Source organism: Geotrypetes seraphini, chromosome 5 (assembly GCF_902459505.1).
Source record: "Geotrypetes seraphini chromosome 5, aGeoSer1.1, whole genome shotgun sequence".
Lineage (NCBI taxonomy): Eukaryota > Metazoa > Chordata > Amphibia > Gymnophiona > Dermophiidae > Geotrypetes > Geotrypetes seraphini.
The window spans coordinates 214,630,481-214,653,384 of record NC_047088.1 but is presented as its reverse complement, the minus strand read 5'-3'; the positions used below and the strand labels follow the sequence as shown (position 1 = coordinate 214,653,384).

Below are 22,904 nucleotides of genomic sequence, written 5' to 3'. Positions count from 1 at the left end.
AGTAAACAAATTCATATTTAAATAGGACAAAAAAGCACAGTTCAGTAACTTATCACAACCTAGGCTCATAATTCGAAGACCTGCCTTAATTTTTTTAAAGATTCCTGCCTTAGGTGTAGAGGGGCAAAATCCACAAGGAAGATAAAAATACCAAGGTAGACCAACATGAGGACTCCACACATATTTTAGTGGAGGATGGAAATGAAAGAAGCATGGCTTGAGAAGCAAAGGAAATAAGCTAGGTCTGCTAAGTAGTCTGATCAGTCTATATGTAACACTCGATGTATGTATAGGAATCAAAATTTTAAACCTAATTCAGTAAGTAACTGGAAGCTAGTGCTGGGCAATCCATAATGGTGAATTCAGATGGTTGACTCTCCTGGCTCCTACAAGCAATTTCACCGCTGAATTTTGAATCAGCTAGAAAATTTCAGATGACCAACTGGTAAGCCATTACTCCTGTCATGTGCGCTGCTGACAGCACCACTAGGTGTCACTCTGCCCACCAGAAGAGAAGCTGAGCCTCCACGCTCAGGGAGGAACTCCTTGTGCCCCCCTGCCAACTGATATAAGCCACTACCATAGCATTGTCTGAGAATACATGAACTGTGCAATGACAGAGATGACATTTGAAGTGGAGGAGAGCCAGCTGAATCACCCGCAGCTCCAGGCAATTGATGGACCACTTGCACTCTGAGGGAGCCCACTGACCCTGAACAGGGACAGTCATACACATCGCTTCCCAGCCTTTGAAACTCACATCCATAAACAGAATCACCCAATCCAAGATCCAGAGGGGAAGCCCCCTGGATCATGAGAGAGGTCACAACCACCAGGCAAGACTGTTCCATGCCACAGTCATCCAAGGCAGGGGTGCATGTAACGGGCCACGCTGGGGAATCCAGTGTGAAAGCAGAGAATCCTGCCTTCTCGAGGGGACCCACTGGGGAATCCAGAAAATACTCGGTCAGAATACAGAGAAACTCCAGTTTGTAGACTTACCTGAGAACCTCCAAGACCCAGCAGTCGGAGGTAATGGCCTGCCACTCCACAAGAAAAACTGACCACCACCCCCTAATGTATGGGGGGGGAGGGGGAAACACCCCTGCCTGGTATCAGGACTGCTTCCTTTCAGGAGCCGCCTGATGACTCCGCGTTGGCGGCTGACATTAGGAACCACCATGGTCTAGCAAATGAAGAGGAACGATGGCCCGCGGGAGGGCCCAAGTACAGATGAGAGCACCTAAAGGGACGAAAATTAGGACATCCCAAACCCCTGGAGGGGTGGGATCTAGTCACAGGCAGCAACTTGGGCGAACACAAAGACTGAATTTACATGAAATAAAACATGAGCAGAAAAGATAAGCTCCTACAGCCTGGCTTGTAGGAAAGAAAACTGATGCTTAAGGGACAGTGATGAGGTAAGAAGGGAAGGGGTTTAAGTCTCTGAAGTCTTCCTACAAAGTCCTAGCGGGTAGACGGAAATAACCTACTGGTTCCAGAATAAAGTGGGATTGTACAAGAACATTATTTCTTTGAAAGGAAGATCACATGGAATTCTGGCATGGAACCTAGAAAGGAGGTGGCAGACCTAATGTCTGCTAAAGCTTTGTTCACACACAGTGGGAAAGAGGGGAAAGTTTATCCCATGTCTGTCAAGGGAAGAGAGAGCAATAACCAATGTAGTGTCCAGAACAACTGATATAGAAAAATGTATAGACACAGTGGATTCAGATAGAGAAGAAGAATTATCATGCATTAGAGCAGTATTCTTCAACCACCGGTCCAAGGACTGGTGTTGGTCCACAGAAAATTCCTGCCGGTCTGTGCAGGGCCGGCAAGAGCCTCCAACAGTAGCTTCCTCCCCTCCGCTTCCCTCCCAGCAGCTCTCAGTACTTCCCTGCAGCAGCAATTCACTTAGGCAGCTTTGGGGCTTTTGCTGAGTCACAGCCCGCCTCTGATTATGCAACTTCCTCTTTCCTTAGAGGCAGCACGACCTATCAGAGGATCCAAGGCTGCCCAAGTGAATCGCTGCTGCAGGCAAGTACTGAGAGCTGCTGGGAGGGGAATGGAGGGAAGGGGAGGAAGCCACTGTTGGAGGCTGGGAAGCTGCTGGATAAAGAGAGAGCTGCTACTGGACCTGGAGGGAGGGAAAATACGTTCAATATAAAATCATAACTGAGGCTTGTGCGGATAGGATCAGATGGTTTGCGGGGACCGAGCTCACGGGGACAGGGTGGAAACAGGGTTTTTTAAATTTCAGTCTTAGTAGTTTTCTGGTCCACAAAATAATTATTTTATTTCTGCCGGTCCATAAGTGTAAAAAGTTGAAGAACACTGCATTAGAGGATCTTTGGAAACAATGTAATATTGTACCAGAGAACTATCCTTGGTGACAAAAGAAGAGTGTATGTTTAATGAGGATGGTGACATGAAATGCTTCCTTAGATCATAAATCTTATTTATGAATAAATCTGCAAATTGATCAGCAGAAAAAATGATGGTGGTAGAAAAGGGGATACTGAAGAAAGAGCAAACATTGCAAGAATATTAAAAAGTTTCTTAGATCAAGAACCTGATGATTTGAGTTTTGAAAAAAAACAACTTTTTAGTTAAGCATGCTTCTCTCTCTAGTACCACCTCCAAATGGATTAGTTTTGCACATATCATGATAGTAATGAACCTCACTCCTAAACCAGGGTGTGAGGAATATGATCTCAATTTCTCAAATTTCTTGTTATTGCTTGTCATATTAGCCACTTTTGATGCATGAGATACCGAGATACCCAGTCATTGGGTTGCTGAGTTCTCATCTCTCCCAAATTGTCCATTGGCTGCAAATTAAAAAGTTGCAGCTAAACATGCAAAAACAAACAAACCCCTAAAGGCTTTATATGTTTGTAAAGCTAGGCAGTCAACAGATCTCCCCATTTCTATCTACCTTTGGGGTTCAGATTCCGCTTTGTCATGAATTAAAGAAGAAGTATTGTTGAATTCAAGTCTATTGTTTTATCTCCATGTGTCAACAATAGTAAGTAAATGCTTTTTTAAAGTTACAGCAGATATGCTCAGTTCTCCGGTTATTGGGCAAAGGGACTTTATGAGTCATTATACATGCCTTAGTTATCTCTCACCAGAATTACTGAAACTTTCTGTTTAAAGGCCTCAGACAAAGACAGTTTAAGAGACTTCAGTTAATCCATAACACCACTGTAAACTTACTGGTTAGGGAAAAGAAATTCAACCATGTTACCTCTTTATTGCAAGCCAAGCATTAGTTGCCGTTAACTTTTCAAATAACCTTCAAAACATTGCTGGTGATGCACAAAATTCTTCAGGTTGGATCTCAAGTTCAAGTTTTATTGAAATTTGATATACTGCCACAGGGCCAAAGCCATCTATGCAGTTTACAATCAAAGGAATAGTTAATTAAAAATTATTTTAAAATTTCTGCATCTCAATGGCCACGAATTTGGTCTTGGAGAATGAGATGTACAGTGTCAGCATCTATGAGACAAACTTGGTTATTTTTGTTACATAGAGTGTTTTGGACCCCTGTTCGTTTACAAAAACTAGATAGTTCTAAGTCCAATAAATGCTGGCATTGTAATCTGGAACCTGGGACATTAGATCATCTACTTTATTATTGTCCTTATATTAAGATATTTTGGAATTCAATTTGGTCTCAATGAACTCATTGTTGGAAAATCATGTTGCACTTTCTTACGATACAGTGTTATTTGGCATGACGATGAGAAAAAAGGAGTCAAATATCATCATATAACAACAAGCTTTTATTAGTTATGACAGGGGTTGCCATCCAACATATAACCAATAATTGGAAAAATCACAAAAACCTTAGCTACACATTTTGGTGGAATTCATTATGCCATATATTTAAAATGGAACGTGCAATAGCAGTACAAAGAGGGACATATACTAACTTTATGAAAATATGGGGGCTATTGGCAAAATATTGTGGTGAATAGTCATCGATTCTTCTCTTTTCCTTTTCTTTTTTAGCACACAAAAGGGGGATGGGAGTTGGGAATAATTTTACATAATCTATAATAATAAAATACTAAGCGCGCATGCGCACTCTTAAGCCGTGTTCCCTGATCCCTGATATGTCGGGATGTGGCCACAAGAGTGCGCATGCGCGCTTACTACAACACACATGGCAACTCGGCTCACTCAGGAAAAGCGAAGGGCCCGACACGGTGAAAGAACAGCAGCAGCCCCCGAATCTCTTCACCAGTCCAATCCCTCTCCATCCTCACCGACGCCAAAGAAGCTGCAGCTGGGACAGTCAGGGCCTCCCCCGCCACGCACAACCCGCCCAGGTCCCGCTCCCTCTCCTGCAGCTCAGGCGCCACAGAAGCCGTGAAATCTACTGAGCTTGAAAGCGCGCAAACAGGTCCCCGTGCCTGCCTACCCCCCAACATAGCGCTCGAGGCAGTCCCCAGCTCTCGCCAACTCACACGATTTCCTGCAACACGGAGCAGAGGCTGCCGGGAGGAGGGCTTTGAGGCAGACGGCAGACGGCTGTCGGCTGAGGGCAGACGCAGGGCCAGGACCGGCTTACAGGAGGAATCGGTTTCAAGTGCGGAGCGGCGGCTGCCAGGAGGAGGCATTCAAAGAGCGGCGCTGGCGGCCCTCCTTCAAGGAAGCACAGCTAAAGCACTCAGGTAGGAAGGGAGGCCTACTGCTGGACAGGGGGAGCAGGATGAGGTGCTGATGGACGGGGGGGGGGAAAGGAAGGGAGGCCTACTGCTGGACAGGGGGAGCAGGAAGAGGTGCTGATGGACAGGGGGAAAAAGGAAGGGAGGCCTACTACTGGACAGGGGGAGCAGGAAGAGGTGCTGATGGACAAGGAGGAAGTAAAACAAAGGGAGAAGGGCTGCTGCTGGATAAGGGGAGCAGTGAAGGGGTAGTAGTGGACACAGGGGAGGTAAAAGGAAGGGAGAATGGACAGGGGGAGCACGCAAGGGGTGGTGGTGGACAGCCAAAAGAAAGACAGAAAGAAAAAAAGAAAGACAGAAATACAGAAAGCGGCTAAGGAGACAGAGAGAGAAAGAAATAAAGACAGACACACACATATATATTCTAGCACCCGTTAATGTAATGGGCTATAAAGCTAGTATGTTATAATATGCTATATAATATGTGTGATTATTCCTATTGAAAATGTGATAAAGGATGGGTGGTTGGGGGGGATTATTATATCACTAGATTATTATGTGATAGAATTTAATGTGCTAGTGTGGAAAAATTGTATAATATATTCTTTTGTGCACTTGCTGTTCAATTTAAAAAAAAAAAAATTATTTTAAAAAATATTTGATAAGAGGGAACTCCATTCGTTAAAGGATAGTAAGAAAGTAAAATAAATTATCTTGCTAGTGAGAGCATGCTAATCTACAGAATCTCCATGCCCAGAACAGGGTGTTTCTTAAAAGGAAATTAATTAAATATATTGATTATAGAATTGTGACCAGTCAGGCTCCCTGTCTGCCATGGTCCCTGTCATTTTCCCTAGTGTCCACCGGGGGAAGCCAGAGCGAGACCCAGGTAAGATCCAGCTCAGAGCCTGGTTCCCTACATGAAAAGCTAGTAGATTTCTCTAGGCTGTTAGAGAGGTTAGGGAGAAAGCACAGATCTTTCCCCAAGGAAGAAGTTTCAGGCTCAAGTAAGAGTAATGCCTTAGACCTGATGGAAGTGGAGGAATCTGGGTACACTCCAGCGTTTGCAGCACCAGTCCAGGAGGAGCCGATGGAGCTTCAGGGAGAGCTGGCTTCCGAGGAATTGTTTACAGCACCCGAATTAATGGACATGAGTTTGGCTGCTAAGCAGCACTAAAGGCAGTGCTTTGTGTTTTGAATTGCTGTTTTTGTGACACTTTTTGAATAGGAGGACTGCTTTGCTCCTGCTTATTTTGGTGATGATTTTCTATCTTTCATTTCCTACTACTACTATTAATTATTTCTATAGCGCTACCAGATGCATGCAGCACTGTACAGAGTCACAAAGAGTAAGAAAACAGTCCCTGCTCGAAAGAGCTTACAATCTCTGAACTGTGCTATTTGTAGTGGCAGCAGTAAAGACACAGTTTTTTAAAATGCCAAGTGTTTGTTTTGGACTCTGTGTAGGGGTGGGGCACAGCCTGGTGCCTTGAAATAACTGGGGGGGGGGGGGGGGGAAGAGGGTTTCTGGTGCATTGTAGATGCCTGACTGTAAGGATTTGTTTTCAGCCAGAGTTTAGGGAAGCTGAGTTTTGTCTAAAAAAGGAGAAATTTTCCAATAACTGGGCGTGAATTTTGGAAGCTATTTTTGATATGCTTTTGAAAGGCAAACTTGTGGCAAAACTCCCGGCCCCAGCTCTACTTTTGAGCAGCTGGAGGCTTTCATGTTGCTTTTGTGTTTTGGAAAGCCTGGACTGTTAGGGCTGACAAACTGAACTTACCTGTATCCTGTTCTGGCAGGCTAAGTAGAGAATTGATAAGAGGAAGCTGTTTCTGCTGAAAAGTACAGTTATGCTTTGTATGCATTGTGCAGGGAAATCCTGAAGGTGCACAGGATTTCCCCCTGAAGCTTTTCTTTTCTGAAATTAAATTTTGTTTTTGCCTTGTCACATTCTGACCATTAAAAACATATTGAGAACTTTTGCAAAAAGGATTTTGTGTTTTTATTTTTATTTTTTTTCAGTCCCTGCAGGGCTAACTCCTTCCTGGGTAGTGTGCCTGGTTAGTTCTTGCTGTGGCCACCAGGGGAGCTGCTGATCCTTGCTTAGAGACCCTGGTGATGGCTACAGAATGCATCTTTGAATAAGTAAGTTTTTAGGTCTGCTCGGAATTCTGAGTATGATGGCGTTAATTTGATATCTAGTGGTAATGAATTCCACATTATCACAGTTTAAAAAAAAATTATATTTGTTACATCACATAACAATTTCAGACAAATACAAAGTATTTAAAAAGAAAAGGAAAAATAACATTTAAATTATAATCCACATTATTAGGGCTCAATTGTTCCCCAAAGACCCAAATAGGAAAACATCCTTAAAAAATTATTTATTTTCAACAGATAGGCAAAAATCTTTCTAAAGTCACTTATTATCATCAACCTCTGCATTAGTATCTAAAACATTTTCTAATAAAGGTTTATCTTGAAGAAAAATTTCTAGTTGAGTTGTGTCCATAAATACAAACTTGTTACCATACGATATTGAAACATCTGCATGGGAATTTAAGAAAAAAAGTAGCTCCCACTGCCAAAGCTTTAGGCTTAAGCTACAGGAACTATTTTCTCCTGAATTGCATTTGTTTGGCTACATCTGGAAACACTTTTAGTAATTGTCCAGAAAACAAGGACTGTTTCTTTGAAAAATAAAGTTTCAAAATACCGTATTTTTTGCTCTATAAGATGCACCTAACCATAAGAAGCATCCACCTGTAGAGGAGGAAAAACCAAGAAAAAAAATTCTGAACCAAATGGTGTGCCCTGTACCTTGTCCCCCCGCTGGTGATCTAGTGGTAGACCGGGACAGGGTAGAAGGCACGTCTAATGATAGGCACCTGTAGTGGCAGCCAGCCAGCCCCCCCAACCCCAAGCCAGCCTGCCAGACAGTTCCCCAGCCAGACAGCCCCAAGTCCCCCCTGATACCTTTTTAAATCCAGCCCACCCATCTCCTGCTCGTGGGTCCATCAGCTCCAGCCCACCCCTCTTGCTCATGGGCCCAGCAGCTCCAGCCGGCTTCCCTCCCTCCCTGCACACACCTTGATCTTTACACAGGGCTGCTGGATGGTGCTCACAGCCTTCTCTCTGCCGGGCTCCTTCTTATTTCCCAGGCAGTGGCGCACAGGTCAGGAGCAAGTTTTCCACGTTCCCGCTTAGGCCTGCACTTTTTTCTGAATGGCTGCCATCAGTTCTCGCAAGTCCTGCTGGGCAGGAAATAAGGAGGAGCCCGGCAGAATGAAGACTGCGAGGGGGGATACACGCAGAACCACCAGGAGGTACAACAACGATGATGGCGGGGCGGGGGGGGTTAAAAGGCAGGACAGTAGTGGCAGTTTTTTTTTAGAACGGAACAGGGGGGTTAACAAAATTTGTATCTTTGCTGCATAAGATGCACCGAAATTTCCACCCACTTTTGGGTGGAATAAAAGTGCATCTTATGGAGTGAAAAATACAGTTTTTCCATTTCAGATTTAAATGTAACCAATAATGTTGTTCGTTTAGCTATATAATCCTTAGAGGATTCCAAAAATTGAGAAACATTCAAACTGTCAGGAGATACTAACTGATCTACCCCCCTTCTTCAGCTACCATCTTGGAGCTCCTGGGGACATAATAAACATTATCAGGCAGTATTCTCCCCAGAAATTTTTTCCAGCTGTGTGGCATGAAAAAGTAGCCAGGTGGGGCAGGACATGGAAATTTGGTGGTGGGGAAAATTAAATGTGTACTATTTTTATCAGTTAATTATTATTATTTTCCAATGCTCAATATGACTTCCTTTTTTAAGGTTTGACACTTGTGCCAGAATATTTTTACTAAATTTAAGAAGTATCCAATTCAAGAAGTGAATAATTATATATGCACCCTCTTTCAAATGGTATAGGTTTAAAAAAGGGAAATGTGTTAATGAAGTCATTAGGTTCAATCTAGCCATTTATTTCTGCATGAATTTAAACAACTAAAAAAAAGTCCAGTCATAAAAGAAATGGCTCTACAGCACCTCTAATAATGTTTTGATCACTAGGTTCCTTCCTGGGTCTCACTGAGGATATGAAATAGATGCGATCCCCACTTCCAGACCTCTTCCACATAATTTATGGAGAGGTGTTACTGAGCCTTGAAGGAAACCTGTGTGATTGCACTACAGCAAAATAAAAAGTAGCAGATAAAGATCAAAGTGAGAGCTAGGGCAAAACAGTTTAGGTAAAGATGCAGGTAATAATTAGCAATGTATTAAAAATATTTTATTTTATTTGCTTATAATGTCATTTGAAAGCTGCTTGATGCTAATACAACTTTAATTTAATTCTTTATAGTATGTGTGTGTGTGGGAGGGGGGGACAATACCTACGTCAACAGTAAAGTTAGAATAGGGTCATTAAATCCAGTGGCGTACCTAGTATATATGACAGCCAGTGCTGATCATTTATTAACAACCCCCTCCTCTATTTAAAAAAGATATTTTTAGTAATAATCTATGATTCACACAATAAGGGTGCAGCTAGGAAAAGGCAGCATCTTAAACACTGCAGTGAGCACTAGAACACCAACTCACGTATTGTAAAACTAAACAAGTCAGATCCTACACAGTCAATTGATTCTGTACAGTTGATGCTAACAGAAAGCCATGTCCTTTTCATACACATAGAATACAGATACACCCTCGCCCAATATGGAATAATCACAAACTAAAAATAGAAATATGTAGACAAAAGTTAAACTGAACCAAGAAATCAGACTCTGCATATAATGCAACAACACAGAAACAGTGACACGTCCCCTAATACTGTGCAAAATATAAAGACAGTAGATGAAAATTTGAAAAAACTGCTACATAACAATTACCACTTTACAAATTAACAAATAGAAATAAAACAAATACAGTGGTACCTCGGTTTGCGAGTAACCCGGTTTGTGAGTGTTTTGCAAGACAAGCAAAACATTCAGCAAACTTTTGACTACAAACCGAGCACTGCCCCGATCAACGAGCACTTACAGGCGATTCCTCTTCCGTCTTCCGGCCAGCCTTTTACATCGGAAGCCTTTCGCATGTTGCAGGACCTCTGTCTGGGCCTGCGCGGCCGGGTGCTGTCCCACCTGCACGTTGTGTGTGATGTGCACAGCGTCAATCATCGGCGTTGTACGTGTTGTGCGCGGCGTGCGGGTGGGGCGGTACTCGGCTACGTGGGCTCAGGTGGGAGCTCTCCAGTATGCGAGTGGGCATCCGACGTGGAGGGCTGGCCGGCGGTTGGCATCCCCCCCCCCCCCGAAGCGGCACTGCGAGGTTCTCCGGCGGCTGGCATCCCCCCCCCCTGAAGCGGCACTGTGGGGTTCTTAGTCAGATGACCCACAGAGGAGGCAGATGGAGGAGATGGCGCTGCAGCACCCGGCACCCGACAGGTATAGACTCCGGGTTCTAGAATGAATCATCTGAGTTTCCATTATCCCCAATGGGGAACTTTGTTTTGGTAAACGAGCATTTTGGATTACGAGCATGCTCCTGGAACGGATTATGTTTGTAATCCAACGTACCACTGTAATGAGAAATAAGAAAATATAATTTTATTGGACTAATCCATTTTTCAGTTAGCTTTCAATTTTTTCTTCCAGACAGTACAGTATACTGCTGTTATGGTATCCTGTCCTAACCTGAGGAAATGGGTTTAGTCCCAAAAAAATTACCTTATTTCCATTTCCTATTTATAAACTTTAATCAATACAGTTACAATACTACTTGATTCTACGTAAAGCAAAAACAAATAAAAGTTTTTCTACCTTTTGTCATTTCTGCTTTAATCATCTTCTCTTCACTCTCTTCTTTCTATTCAGCGTTTGTCCTCACTCCCTTCCATGCAACATCTGTCCTATCTGTTTGCCCCTTCCACCCAGCCTCTGCCCTCTCTCTCTCTACCCCTTCCATCTACTGTCCATGCTCTCTCTGCCCCTTGCATCCACTGTCCACCCTCTCTGCCCTTTCCATCCAGTGTCTGCCCTCTTTCTGTTCGATATGGCATTTTCCCTCTTTCTATGTCCTTTCAATAAACTGTATATCCTGTGTCCTTTCTCTCCTTTGTACATGATTCATTTCAGCTTCACCCCCCTCTACATTTTTTTTATCTCCATCCCTCCCCTATGCTCTGGCATCTCTCTCTTCTCCTTTCCTTCCTTCCTTCCCACTCCACCCCATGGTCTGGCATCTCTATTTCCTTCCCTTCTCTCCCCCCATGCCCTGGCATATCTCTCCTCTCCTATCTCTCCCTCCTTCTCTGGCACCTCCTCTCCTTTCTTTCCCTCTGGTCTGGCATTTTATGTCTCCTTAGTTTCCCTTCCCTCCCCCAATGCCCTGGCATCTCTCTCCTCTCCTTCCATCTCCCCCTCCCATTCCATTATCTGGCATCTCTTCTTCCTTTCTCTCCTACCTTCCTCCTGGTCTGGCATCTGTCTCCTCCCCCAACCCCCATATACCATGACATATCCCCCCTCCATGGTCTGGTAGCTCCTTTTCTTTCCCTCCCTCGGTTTTGGCATCTCTTTCCTCTCCTCCCTCTTCCCTGGTCTTCCTTCTCCCCTCTCTCTCCCCAACTGGGTGCAGCAGCAGCACTTCTCTTCCCATTCCCCCTCCCCAATTGGGTGCAGTAACAGCACTTTTCTTCCCCTATTCCAATTGGGTGCAGCAGCAGCAGCACTTCTCTTCTCTCTTCCCCCCCTCCCCAATTGGTTGCAGCAGCATTTCTCTTCCCCCTCCTCCCAATTGGGTGCATCAGCTTTTCTCTTCCCCCTCCCCCCATTGGGTGCAGCAGCAGCATTTCTCTCCCCACCAAAAAAAATTGGGTGAAGCGCAACATTTCTCTTCCCCCTTCTCCCCTTGGGTACAGCAGCAGCATTTCTCTCCCCTCCAAAAAAAATTGGCTGCAGCAGCATTTCTCATCCCCCTCTCCGCTTGGGTGCAGCAACAACATTTCCCTTCCCATCCCTCCCATTGGCGGAGCCGTAAGCTTCCCTCCATCGCTAAACTATCTTCCATAGGTCAGCGACGGAGAGAAGCTTACAACTTGCTGCTTTTACTTGCTTCGGGCCTTCCTTGTTGCCGGGTCCTGCCTTCATGGAAACAGAAAGTAGGAAGGCCCGAAGCAAGTAAAAGCAGCAAGTTGTAAGCTTCTCTCCGGAGCTCTAACATCTGCGTACTGGCTTCCCTTCTCTTCTCTTCTCTCCCCCCCCCCCCCCCCGGGACATAACTTCTGGTTTCGGAGGGAAGAGAAGGGAAGCCGGCACGCACACGTAAGAGCTCCGGAGTGTGGGTTCAATTCGCATGCTGACAAAAAAAAAAAGGCAGGAGTCAAACACAATTTTCGGCAGTGAGTCAGTGCGGGAAGGGGTATCGGCGGCAGCAGCAGGATTTGTCTGGCTAAAAGGCCCTGGGGAGAACACTGTCAGGTGTAAATGGATCCACCTGAGTGTATTGTAAAATATCTCTCATATACATCTTCAGGAGCTCCAGTGGTGCCAAGTAATTAGAGATAGGAAAATTTAGAAATCGAAGATTTCTAGATCTTATTAAATTTTTCATCTTCTCCATTTGTAAATGTAAAAGTGTACTATCCTTAATATTCGATGTTGCTAAACCATGTAAGTTACTCACAGATACTTCCACTTTATCTACTTGTTTCTCAATAAACCCAACTGAGTCTCATGATCAGTTACCTTTGCAGTAATTTCAGATGAAAATTGACAAAACTTAGATACAGTACCTTGAAGTAAGGTTTCAATTCGATTCACTAACACCCAAACATCCTGTAAGGCAGTATTTCTCAACTTCTTCAAGCCAAATACCCCCACCCAAGCTCTGCCCTAGACCTGCCCAGGCTCTGCCCCTGACCCCACCCCCATAATAATAGTACAAATTGTAATGCAATTTCTTCCATCCATTTTTCATATACACACAATATAATCTTATTAATACATAATGGTAAACAGAAAATTTTAAAAAACAACAAAGTACTCTGTATGCAGAGAAATTTTTAAGCATCATTTATATTCGGGGGGAGGGGGTTCAAAGAAGTCAAGGCAGATGACTTTAAAATATGCAATGTCATCTCACTAACAACTATAGAAAAAAATAAAAATATAGTGCAAAATATAGACAGCAGATATAAATTCTCAAAACGGACACATTTCGATCACTAAATTGAAAATAAAATAATTTTTCCTACCTTTGTGGCTGGTGATTTCATGACTCTCTGGTTGCACTTACTTCTAACTGTGCATCCAATATTTCTTTCTTTCTTTCTGCCTCCTGCACGCTTCCTCTCCTCTGAACCTCATTTCCTTCCCCAACCAACATCTCTCTCTATGTCCTTCCTTGAGTCCAACATTTCTTCTTCACTCATCCCCTGGATCATGTGCAGCATTTTTCACCACTGCCCACCAGCTCCATGCCCATTTCTCCTTCTATCACCCTTCTCCAGCACTATGCCATATTTCTCCCTCCATCACTATGTCCAATACCGTATTTTTCGCTCCATAAGATGCATTTGACCATAAGACTCACCTACCTCTAGAGGAGGAAAAACCAAGGAAAAAAAAATTCTGAACCAAATGGTGTGCCCTGTACCCTGTCCCCCCTCAGGTGATCTAGTGGTAGGCCGGGACAGGGTACATGGCACATCTAGTGGTGGGCACGTCTAATTGTAGGCAACCCCAAGCCAGCCAGCCTGTCCCAAGCAAGCCTGCCCCAAGCCAGCCAGCTCCAGGCCAACCAGCCAGCCAGCTCCAGGCAAGCCAGCTAGCCCCAGGCCAGCCATCTCCAGGCCAACCAGCTAGCCCCAGGCCAGACAGCCCCAAACCAGCCAGCCAGCCGGCTCCAGGCCAACCATCCAGCCCCAGTCAAGCCCCCGTACCTTTTAAAATTCTGCCGTCTCATTTCTAGCCAGCTTTGCTCCCTCCCTGCCTGCCGCGACAGCCTTCGCTCTTCTGAGCTCCTCATTTCCCGGCCAGTGGCAAAACAAATCACCAGCTCGGCCGTCAGGAGCAAGCTTTATGCTCTCCCGCTCAGCCCCGCGCTGCTTTCTGATTGGCTACATTAGTTCTTGTGAGTCCCGCGAGAACCTATGGCAGCCATTCGGAAAGCAGCGCAGGGCAGAGCGGGAGAACGTATAGCTTGCTCCTGACGGCCACACTGCTGATTTGTTTTGTCGCTGGCTGGGAAATGAGGAGCTGGCTGGATGCTGGACCACCAGGTAAGAAACGGGGAATGGCGACGGAAGACGGACGGACCGGGGGGTGTTAAAAAAAGGTGGTGCAGCGGCAGCGGGCGGTTGGGTTTAGAAATGTGGTGCAGCAGCAGCGGGCGGATGGATTGGTTTAAAAAGGAGGTTCTGCGACAGCGTGAGGTGGGTTTAGAATAGTGGTGTGGAAGGCAGTTTTACAATGGTACAGGGGGAGGGTAACAAAATTTGTACCTTCGCTTCATAAGACGCACCGAGATTTCCCCCCACTTTTGGGTGGAAAAAAAGTGTGTCTTATAAAGCGAAAAATATGGTAATCCTTCCCCTTGCATCCCCTTCAATCTGTTCCTCTGTTCCCTCTCTACCACCATATCCAGCATTTCTCCTTCTCATCCTTCTCTTCCCCATGCATTTCTACCTCTCTCCTCTCTCTCTCTATGCCTAATTTTCCTCTTTCTTCGAGCAATCAGGGAATATTCTCCATGGTGGCCATGCTGCATACCCCCAAGGGGTACGCATACCAGGTGTTGAGAAACACTGCTGTAAGGTTATACCTGACCTTGATGGCATTTTAACAGGAGAAATAACTTGCAAAAGATATTCCAATAGTTCCTAATGATGGTTCCAAATCAGCTGATTATAAAGAGGGTGGTTCTTCTTCCACTTGGGAAGTCAAATCAACACTCACTCGGGAACTTAAAACTGGTTGAATAAGTGGTGACGGTTCACCCGAAGATAATGAAGCAGATGGAGACTCTAAACTTAGGGTCAGATGTTTCACTCAAAATGGGAGCGGGGCACAGGTAACGATCCATTGGGCCAACTGTCAAAGAAGATAGAACAATTTTTGCTTTTCTTTTCCCCATTTTTTCCCCAAAAACCTTCTGTTCCCTGTTCCTCATGAGCTCTGAAGAGCTCCAAAGGAGAATGTCCTGCCCCTTTGACCACACTCCTTCAAACTCACGGCTACGGGCCATGTACCGTGGCTTGATGTTCATTATAAGAGGTGAAAGGGCCTTTCCTCCTGGCTCTGAAATTCAGTAGCTGGCCACGGGGGTGAATGTTTGCAGAACGCCAAGATGATCTCTGGATACAAACATCCCTCTAGCTGCCACGGCTTGGTGTTCCTTTTATGAAGTGAAAGGGTCTCTCCTACTGGCTCTGATATTCAGTAGCAGGGTACCTGTTTGCAGAATGCCAAGATGATCTCTGGATACAAACAGCCCTCCATTGTCACAGTTCTTGCTACCATTTACTCCTGCACGAGTTCTTCAATCAGCTCAACCATTCCAGTTAGTGGTACCATCTTCTTGCCAAGTTTCTCCAAGTTCCCTGAGAAATTCTATATTTAGTATAATAAGTCATTTCTGAAACCAGCTAACCTGCTCAAGAAGCTTTAATATGGATATTTAATCTGTCCTTTTACTGAGCTAAGCAATAGGGGGGGGGGGGAGGAATTATGCATTTGGGATCTGGAGACATGGTAAATCAGTAGTACTTTTGCTTTTCTCTCTTTCTTTTATATAGTTGGAGTTCTTTTGGACAGTAGTCCTGACTTTTATGTTGTTTGTTGTACTTCACGTTGATGGTTCTCCCTTGGCAGTTAATCAAATAAAAGCAACCTGAACTTGGATCCTATTTGCAACCTACTGAACTCTTGAGGACTTTGTTAGAGATCAGACACCACAGGTGAACCTTGAGGGAAGGAATGCTGGCCTAGTGCCTAACCCTCAGTAAGCATGGTTCTAAGAGAGAGGTTGTAGAGGCTCAGCATTAAAGATAGTTTTCACAGCAACCAGTGAACTACTGTCTGCTTCTGCCCTCCCACCCTCCCCACAGCCCATCCGGCTTTAGACTCAAATTACTCTTATACTACTCTTAAATTACCCTCCACATTTCCTCAGTTGATCTTAATAAGAACAATTGCCACAAACCTTAAACACCTAACTCCCAAACTCTCTCCTAACCTCCAAAACCTCTCCAAACCCCCAAACCAGATCTGGAAACTCACCCTTTCCCCACATCTGAAGAGGTACTGAGGGAGGATATGCTCTGCTAAGGAGAAGAAACATCCACTGGAATATCTTGCCTGATGGCATTCAAACTTGGGAAAGGAAAACTTGAGTTTTAGTAGATTATTTCATTGTAGTTCTATTTTTTAGTTCAGCAAAATCAGTTAGGTACCCCTGCTTTACAACCTGATAAAAATTGGATTATGAAACTATTCTTTAAGAATAGGCATAAAGAATTTCTTGGCATGAAAATCCAAATATTTCCTAATGTTTTTAACGAAACTCAAAAGCCAATTTTTATTGTTGAAACCCAGAGTTGCATCAATTGAGGGTGTCTTTTTTCTTAGGTTTCCCTGTAAATGTATAATTAAGTATGGCTCATGTTTTCTTTGAGCCGACTCAACTTACCAGTTTTCTGGCTTTGAAATGCCTTGAAAAAGAAGGAACAATGAATTGAGAGAGTAGTTTATGTTAGAGAATGACACGGTAGCTGTTACCTAACCCGCTGAACCGGGGGGGGGGGGGGAAGTGCTCACTGCAGATACGGGGACAAGGACATCCACTGCCCCATGGAGCAGTGAATGACCTTGTCTCTGCAGTTAACGGAGGGAATGCATGCGGTCACCGATCGCGCGCTGCTCCCTCCCTCCTTCCTACCTACCTGCCACATCTATCTCCCTCCCTCCCCCTTACCTTTGTGGCACGGTACAGTGTAATTTGTTCAAGCCGCCGGAGCCGGCCTGAAGTCGCGTGCAACTGCGGGCAGAACTTCTCCTCTGATGCAACCAGAAGTTGCGTCAGAGGAGAAGCTTCCGCCCACAGACGCATGCGACTTCAGGCTGGCTCCGGTGGCTTGAACAAATTACACTGTAACACGCCACGAAGGTAAGAGAGAGGGAAATAGTCGGACCGTGTGAGAGGTGCTTAAGGGCGGTGGAAAGGAACAGATGCTGAAGAGGGTGGCGAGAACGAAGGGTGGTAGTGGAAAGGAATGGAACCGACGCTGAAGGGAAATGGGGAAGAGAGAATGGAGAGAAGATGCTGAAGGGAAATGGGAAAAAGAGAGTGGGGAGAAGATGCTGAAGGGAAATGGGGAACAGAGAGTGGGGAGAAGATGCTGGAAGGGAAGAAGACAGAGATACCAGACTATGGGGGGAGCGGAGGGAAGAAGATGGGTGCCAGACCAATTGGGGGGTGCGGAGGGAGAGATGGAAGGGAGAGGCACAGTAACAAAGCAAATGGAAGACGCTGAGAGAAGGCAGACAGTGGATGGAAGGAATTGAATGAGGAGAAGATGAGGAAAGCAGAAACCAGACAACAAAGGTAGAAAAAAAGTTTCTATTTCTTTTCTTTTTTTGCTTTAGGATAAAGAAGTATATTAGTTGTGTTGATAAAAATTTATAAACAAAGCCCTGCCAGCTGAACATCTCTTTCTCTAGTTCAGCAGCCAGAACTTTGATTTATAAGGAAGGAATAAGCTAAATATTGCAGTACTGAGGTTTGTATGGATGCTGCGGGGACAGTAGTCACGGGGACGGGGAGGGGACAGTGGCCGCAGGGATGGGGGCGGGGCCAGTGGTTGTGGGGACGGGACAGTGGTCATAGGGATGGGGACAAATTTTTTCCCCGTGTCATTCTCTAGTTTATGTCTCCCGGATCTCACCGACAGATGCTTTAGTTTTCTTCTTTTTTAGTTAAATTAGTTTCTTAAATCACTTATTTAAATCTTGGATCACACATTGAGGACTTGAGATTTGTTTAAGTCAAGTTATATTATGCCTTATATTAGAGAATTTCTTGTATAATTACACTTACTCAAACTTTTCTGTATAAGATGATTTAATGCTTGATAAAATGTTTGAATTTATAAATAAATAAAAAAAGTATAAAAAGAAACAATATTCTGTACAATTGTCATTTTATTAATCACAGACCAAAGATCAACAAAACCCCTGGTCTCCCCCCTTCCTCCCCCTCACAAATATCCCCTCCACTGTCAAGAGAACTGAAGTCAAATTACTACAGAATGCTACACACAAAAATCAAGCTAACAGAATACTTCAATCACACATGGCAGGAATGGTAAGGAAGTGCAACTAGGGCAACTACTCCCTGGTCAGAGAGAGCCCTAAGCCATCTGAAAACTAAAGAAGCACAGCTTGGGCTTTGCAGTCCCCAGTTATGTCTAACTCCAGCTCTAACAGGATACATATTTCAAATCCGATATAGTCTAATCACAAAATCCCTCCAGCTCCATTCCACCCACCACATGGACCCAGCACCTATTTCCCTTCTCCCACCAATCCCCAGATTAGATCCAGTAACTGTCACCCTTCCATTCGGCTCCAGATCAGACCCAGTATCTATCCCCCCAGCCTCAGACCAGATCTAGTAACTGTCACCCTTCAGCAGCCCAAGCAAACCGTTCCCAAATCTCTCCTTCCTTCAAGGGTACAGCAGTAGCTCCCCTCCCTACCTCTCATGGTTCCAAAAGCCCTTACACCCTCCCTCTCTCTCCCTGATCACTGGCAGCAACAAAAATTTAAAAAAAATACACAAACCAGCGACTCTCCTGGGTTTGCCCCTTCCTGCCTCCCAGGGTGGGCTTACCAGCTAGTTGAAAGCTTCCTGCATGCAGCACTGCTCCAGGAATCTTCTTGCTGCCGAGTCCTTCCTTCCAATGTAACTTCTAGTGAAACATCCAGAAGTTACATTTGAAGGAGGTAATCAGCAACAAGAAGATTCCCAGAGCAGCACTCAAGGAATCTGATCTCTAAGAAAGTTCTCAGAATTCAGTTTTGTTTGTATTAGAAAAGTTGTTTATACATTTTTTAAATAAAATATAGCTTTCAGATTAATTTATGCCAGTTCAATATTTTTGATAGCCGTTTACCTGGAAAGGGTGCTAGCTGGGGATGTGCTGCTAAGGCCGTAGGTACACCAAGAGTTCCCAAGCCACCAAACTCTGAATGCCCTGAGTTGGCTGTATGCAGACCAAAGACTGGGTGACTGACCATTGGAAAGGCACTCGATACTGTGGACAGGTTAAATGGCTGATCCCCAGATGCTCTGAACAAATGTCCTAAGAAAAGGAAGAAAACAAGATAAAATCAGTGTTTCAAAAATAAAAAGATAAAGCCATACATATAATGTAAATAGATTTTATAAAATGATAACCAAATCTGCATCTACTTATTCTCTATTCTATACTCACATTCCAAATCTTTAAATTGCATCGATTAATATCCAAATACCTGATCAGAGTTTATTTTACACAAAGGCCAACATATTTAAAATTCTCCATAGATATATATATATTTTTTTTTCAATGCCAGTATTTATAGAAGCTGTTGTACTCAACATACATATTAAGCCCTGACCAGCACTAGTTATAACAGCAGTGGTCTTCAGCCACTATCTGGATAGTTCTGCCGTTTAAGTTAGACAGCCTTTATGCTAACCTAACTTTATCCACATAGCTATCCAAGAGACACTGCGTGAATATCACTGACTATCTGTAGAGCAGGGGTGTTAAACTCAATCACATTAAGGGGCCGAAATCCAAAACACAGGCTAAATCGTGGGCCAGACCCCCGCCCCCCATAATAATACTAATTATAACACCATTTCTTCCATTCATTTTTCATATATACACACACATAATAACATCTTATTAACACATAATGGTAATGGTTAACCACAAAATTAAACTACACAAAACACACTGTATGCTTCTCAACATTCATTCCTACCAGAACACGGATAACCCCTAAGCAAAGACAAGACTAAAAAATAAAAGTACTAATATATTTTTAAAAAGCACCCTAAGGGGAGCCATTTGCCTGTTGGTGTTTGTGGACGCAGGAGGAGACATCGATATCGCCCCAAGTAGCCCGTAGCAGTGCAGGAGCATCGCACCACTTTCGGTCAGGCACTTCGGAAGACGGACCCCTGACGTCACCGGGTCCATCCTCCCTGCCTTGGATTTTACTTTAAATATCACCTGCTGCCGCGGTTGCAGCCGCAGGGCGTGGCGCCTTAGGGCACGCCCCTTGGAGCAACGTGGAGCTGTGGAGCAGGAATCCAGGTCGTATAATTTAATTTTGTCACTATGGGTAAAAGGAAAGTTAAGCCAAAGAGTTCTACACCTGCTGTTTTAGGTCCTATGGACAGACATTTGACTTTTTCTATAGAAACTCCAGCACAAACTGTACTTGATTTGAACTCTACCATATCCAGAGCATCGTTGAGTCCCCTCGAAAGGACACCCCCCCCTTCATCCAATATTTGGTGTTAGTGGGAATATAACTCCCACTATTTCTACTGGTTCTGTGGCACCATCTACTCAGATAAATAAATTGGCTTTTACTGAGATACCTAAACCACTTGATTTTACAGGTGTAGTAGATGAGCAACCACAGGTAGTGGAAAACCAAGATATTACCCTTAAAGATTTGTGGTTAGGGATATCTAGAGTTGAAGGGTTTCTCAGAGAATCAATGAAACAAACGTTGGACTACTCACATTCTGTGGTTCAAAAGTTAGAGAATGTGGATTCTAATTTAAGTTGTTTGGAAAAGAGATTAGAACTGGTTGAAACTCAAAGTAGTACACTGCAAGCTGTCTCAATATCTGCAATTAAGGATTCAACGTTGTTACATTCTAAAATTGAAATGTTAGAAAATATGCATAGGGGAGGAATTTGCGCTTGGTTAACTTCCCAGTGACACATTTGTTATCTTCAGAAATATTGTTAAGGAAATATTTCAAAGAAATACTGGGAATACCTAATGCGGATACCTTCCCAGTAAGTAATTGCTATTATATTCCTCAGAAGAAAAAGAAAACTGACCAAGAGGTGGAACAACTGGTAACAGATGAAATAAATTTGACAGAATTTTTAGAAGACACTCAAGATGTTATCCAGAGTAGGTCCACCATGGTCATAACATGTATGAATGAGACAGATAAAATGTTAATAATGAAACTCTACTTTAAAAATAGACTAACCAAGTTTTGTGGAGATTTGGTTAGTATCTTCCCTGATGTATCAAGAGCTACTCAATTAAGAAGAAAAGAATTTTTGAAATTAAGGACTAGAGTATTAGCTCTTGATGCATCTTTTTATTTGAAATTTCCTTGTAAATGTCTTGTCAAAGTACAAGACATTGAATATATATTTTTGGGACCCCATTCAACTGCAACAATTTGTGTTAGCTCGTGAACAGAAGTGAGACCTTTATTATTTCCTTTTATTATAATGATTCATTGTTTTGAGAAAATTTGTAGGAAGCCAGAGTCCTATATAGTAGGGAATGATTAGGATTCATTTGAATTCAATCCATTTATTTGTTTTCCTTAAAACTATGTTTATAAGATGCAAATGTATCTCCCCAATATTGTGGGCTTTAAAAGGATTGTTTGGTATTGTAGAACAGTTGTAATTATGTATAAGAAACCTTTTTCTTTGATATCATTTGATATTGTAAATGTATTAAACTTATTAAAAAAAAAAAAAGCACCCTAAGATTCAAGATTCTGCATGCAGTACAAAACCCCCAGAGAAAAAGAAACAAATGTATTTCTTCTTGAGCAGTGAGCAGTGCAAAATATAGACAGGAGATTAAAATGCTCAAAACTGACATAATTCAAACTTGAAAATAAAACCATTCCCCCTACTTTTGTCGTCTCCCTCCCTCCATGCTGCGCCTCCCTCCGGTGGGTGTCTAACCTTCTGGCCGGCTCCAACCTGGCTGTTTTATGTGGCCCGCGGTCCAATACCCCCCCGTGTCATCTTGTGGCCGGCTCCCTCTTCCTCACAGCTGTAGTGTGAATGGAGCCGCGTGCAATGGCTCCTCGTGCGTCCTGCACCTGAACCGGAAGCCTTCTCTCTGACGTCGCAACATCACAACGTGCACATAAGTTCTTCACCTCCCTAACTGTACTGTTCCCTCAGGTTTCTGCAGCCCAAATGCATGACATATGTTTTGTAGGAATACTTTGGAAATCTGCTTTGTTCTGCTTTATACCTCCCTGTCTTTCCCCCAGTCTTGGAATTTTAATTCCCCTGACTGAATCATGTTTTCTAGCTGAGCTTTCAAGGCCTAAGTCTCTTTGGGCCAGATTCTATAAAAGACATCTGACTTTAGGCATCCACAATATGGACGTCCATTGACTTAGGCATCCAAATAAAGTGGACAGTAAGTCCAATTAATGACTTTAGCAAGCATTAATTGGAACTTAGATGTCGAAACGCTGGATGCGATTCTCAAAATAGATATCCACATTTCATGGACGCCTATCGTAAAAAGTTGCACCTAATAGGATAGGCGTGGGTGTGGCTTGGGCGTGGCTTCAAAATAGACATCCATTTACAGAATTGCATGCCACTGAGTGTGCTAACGCGTCTACCTAACGCCTAAAATGTAGGCATTGCAAAACCAGGTCTACTTTGTGCGTGAGTTGGGCGTGAGTTAGGTGGATGTGACTTAGGTGTCAGCTAAGATTAACTAAGGAGGACTCCAGGTTGATATTAAGGTCAAAATATGTTTAATAATGCATTACTCAAGCAATGCACATGAAAAAAAAAAATATATATATATATATATTGCATACTAAACTTCTATTTTGAGGCTAAAGAGGACTATTTGATAATAATAGAAAAAGATGTTTAATAATGCATTACTCAAGCAAAGCACATGAAAAAATAAATATATCTTGTATACTAAACCTCATTTTCAAAAGGTTAAGAAAAGAAAAAAGAGATACACTACTCACAATGACTATTTCAGAGCAAGTGGATTTGTCTGCACAATCTTGACATCATTATGACATCAATATGTACCTAGATGGTAGAAAGCCACTAAAAAATAATATGAACCCCTGCCTAAATACAAGCTCCTGTGGCTCAATGGTTAAAGGCACTTCTTCC

General features: G+C 43.5%; 1 protein-coding gene across 15 annotated transcripts in view; it reads right to left on the bottom strand.

Moving 5' to 3' along the window:
* Positions 1–22,904, bottom strand: part of BAZ2B (bromodomain adjacent to zinc finger domain 2B) — a 535,524-nt gene that overhangs the window by 360,384 nt on the left and 152,236 nt on the right. For all 15 annotated transcript variants that reach the window (XM_033946167.1, XM_033946164.1, XM_033946160.1 and 12 more), the window contains exon 5: positions 18,867–19,055. In XM_033946167.1, the coding sequence (XP_033802058.1) occupies positions 18,867–19,055 (189 nt within the window). The remainder of the gene's footprint in view (positions 1–18,866; positions 19,056–22,904) is intronic.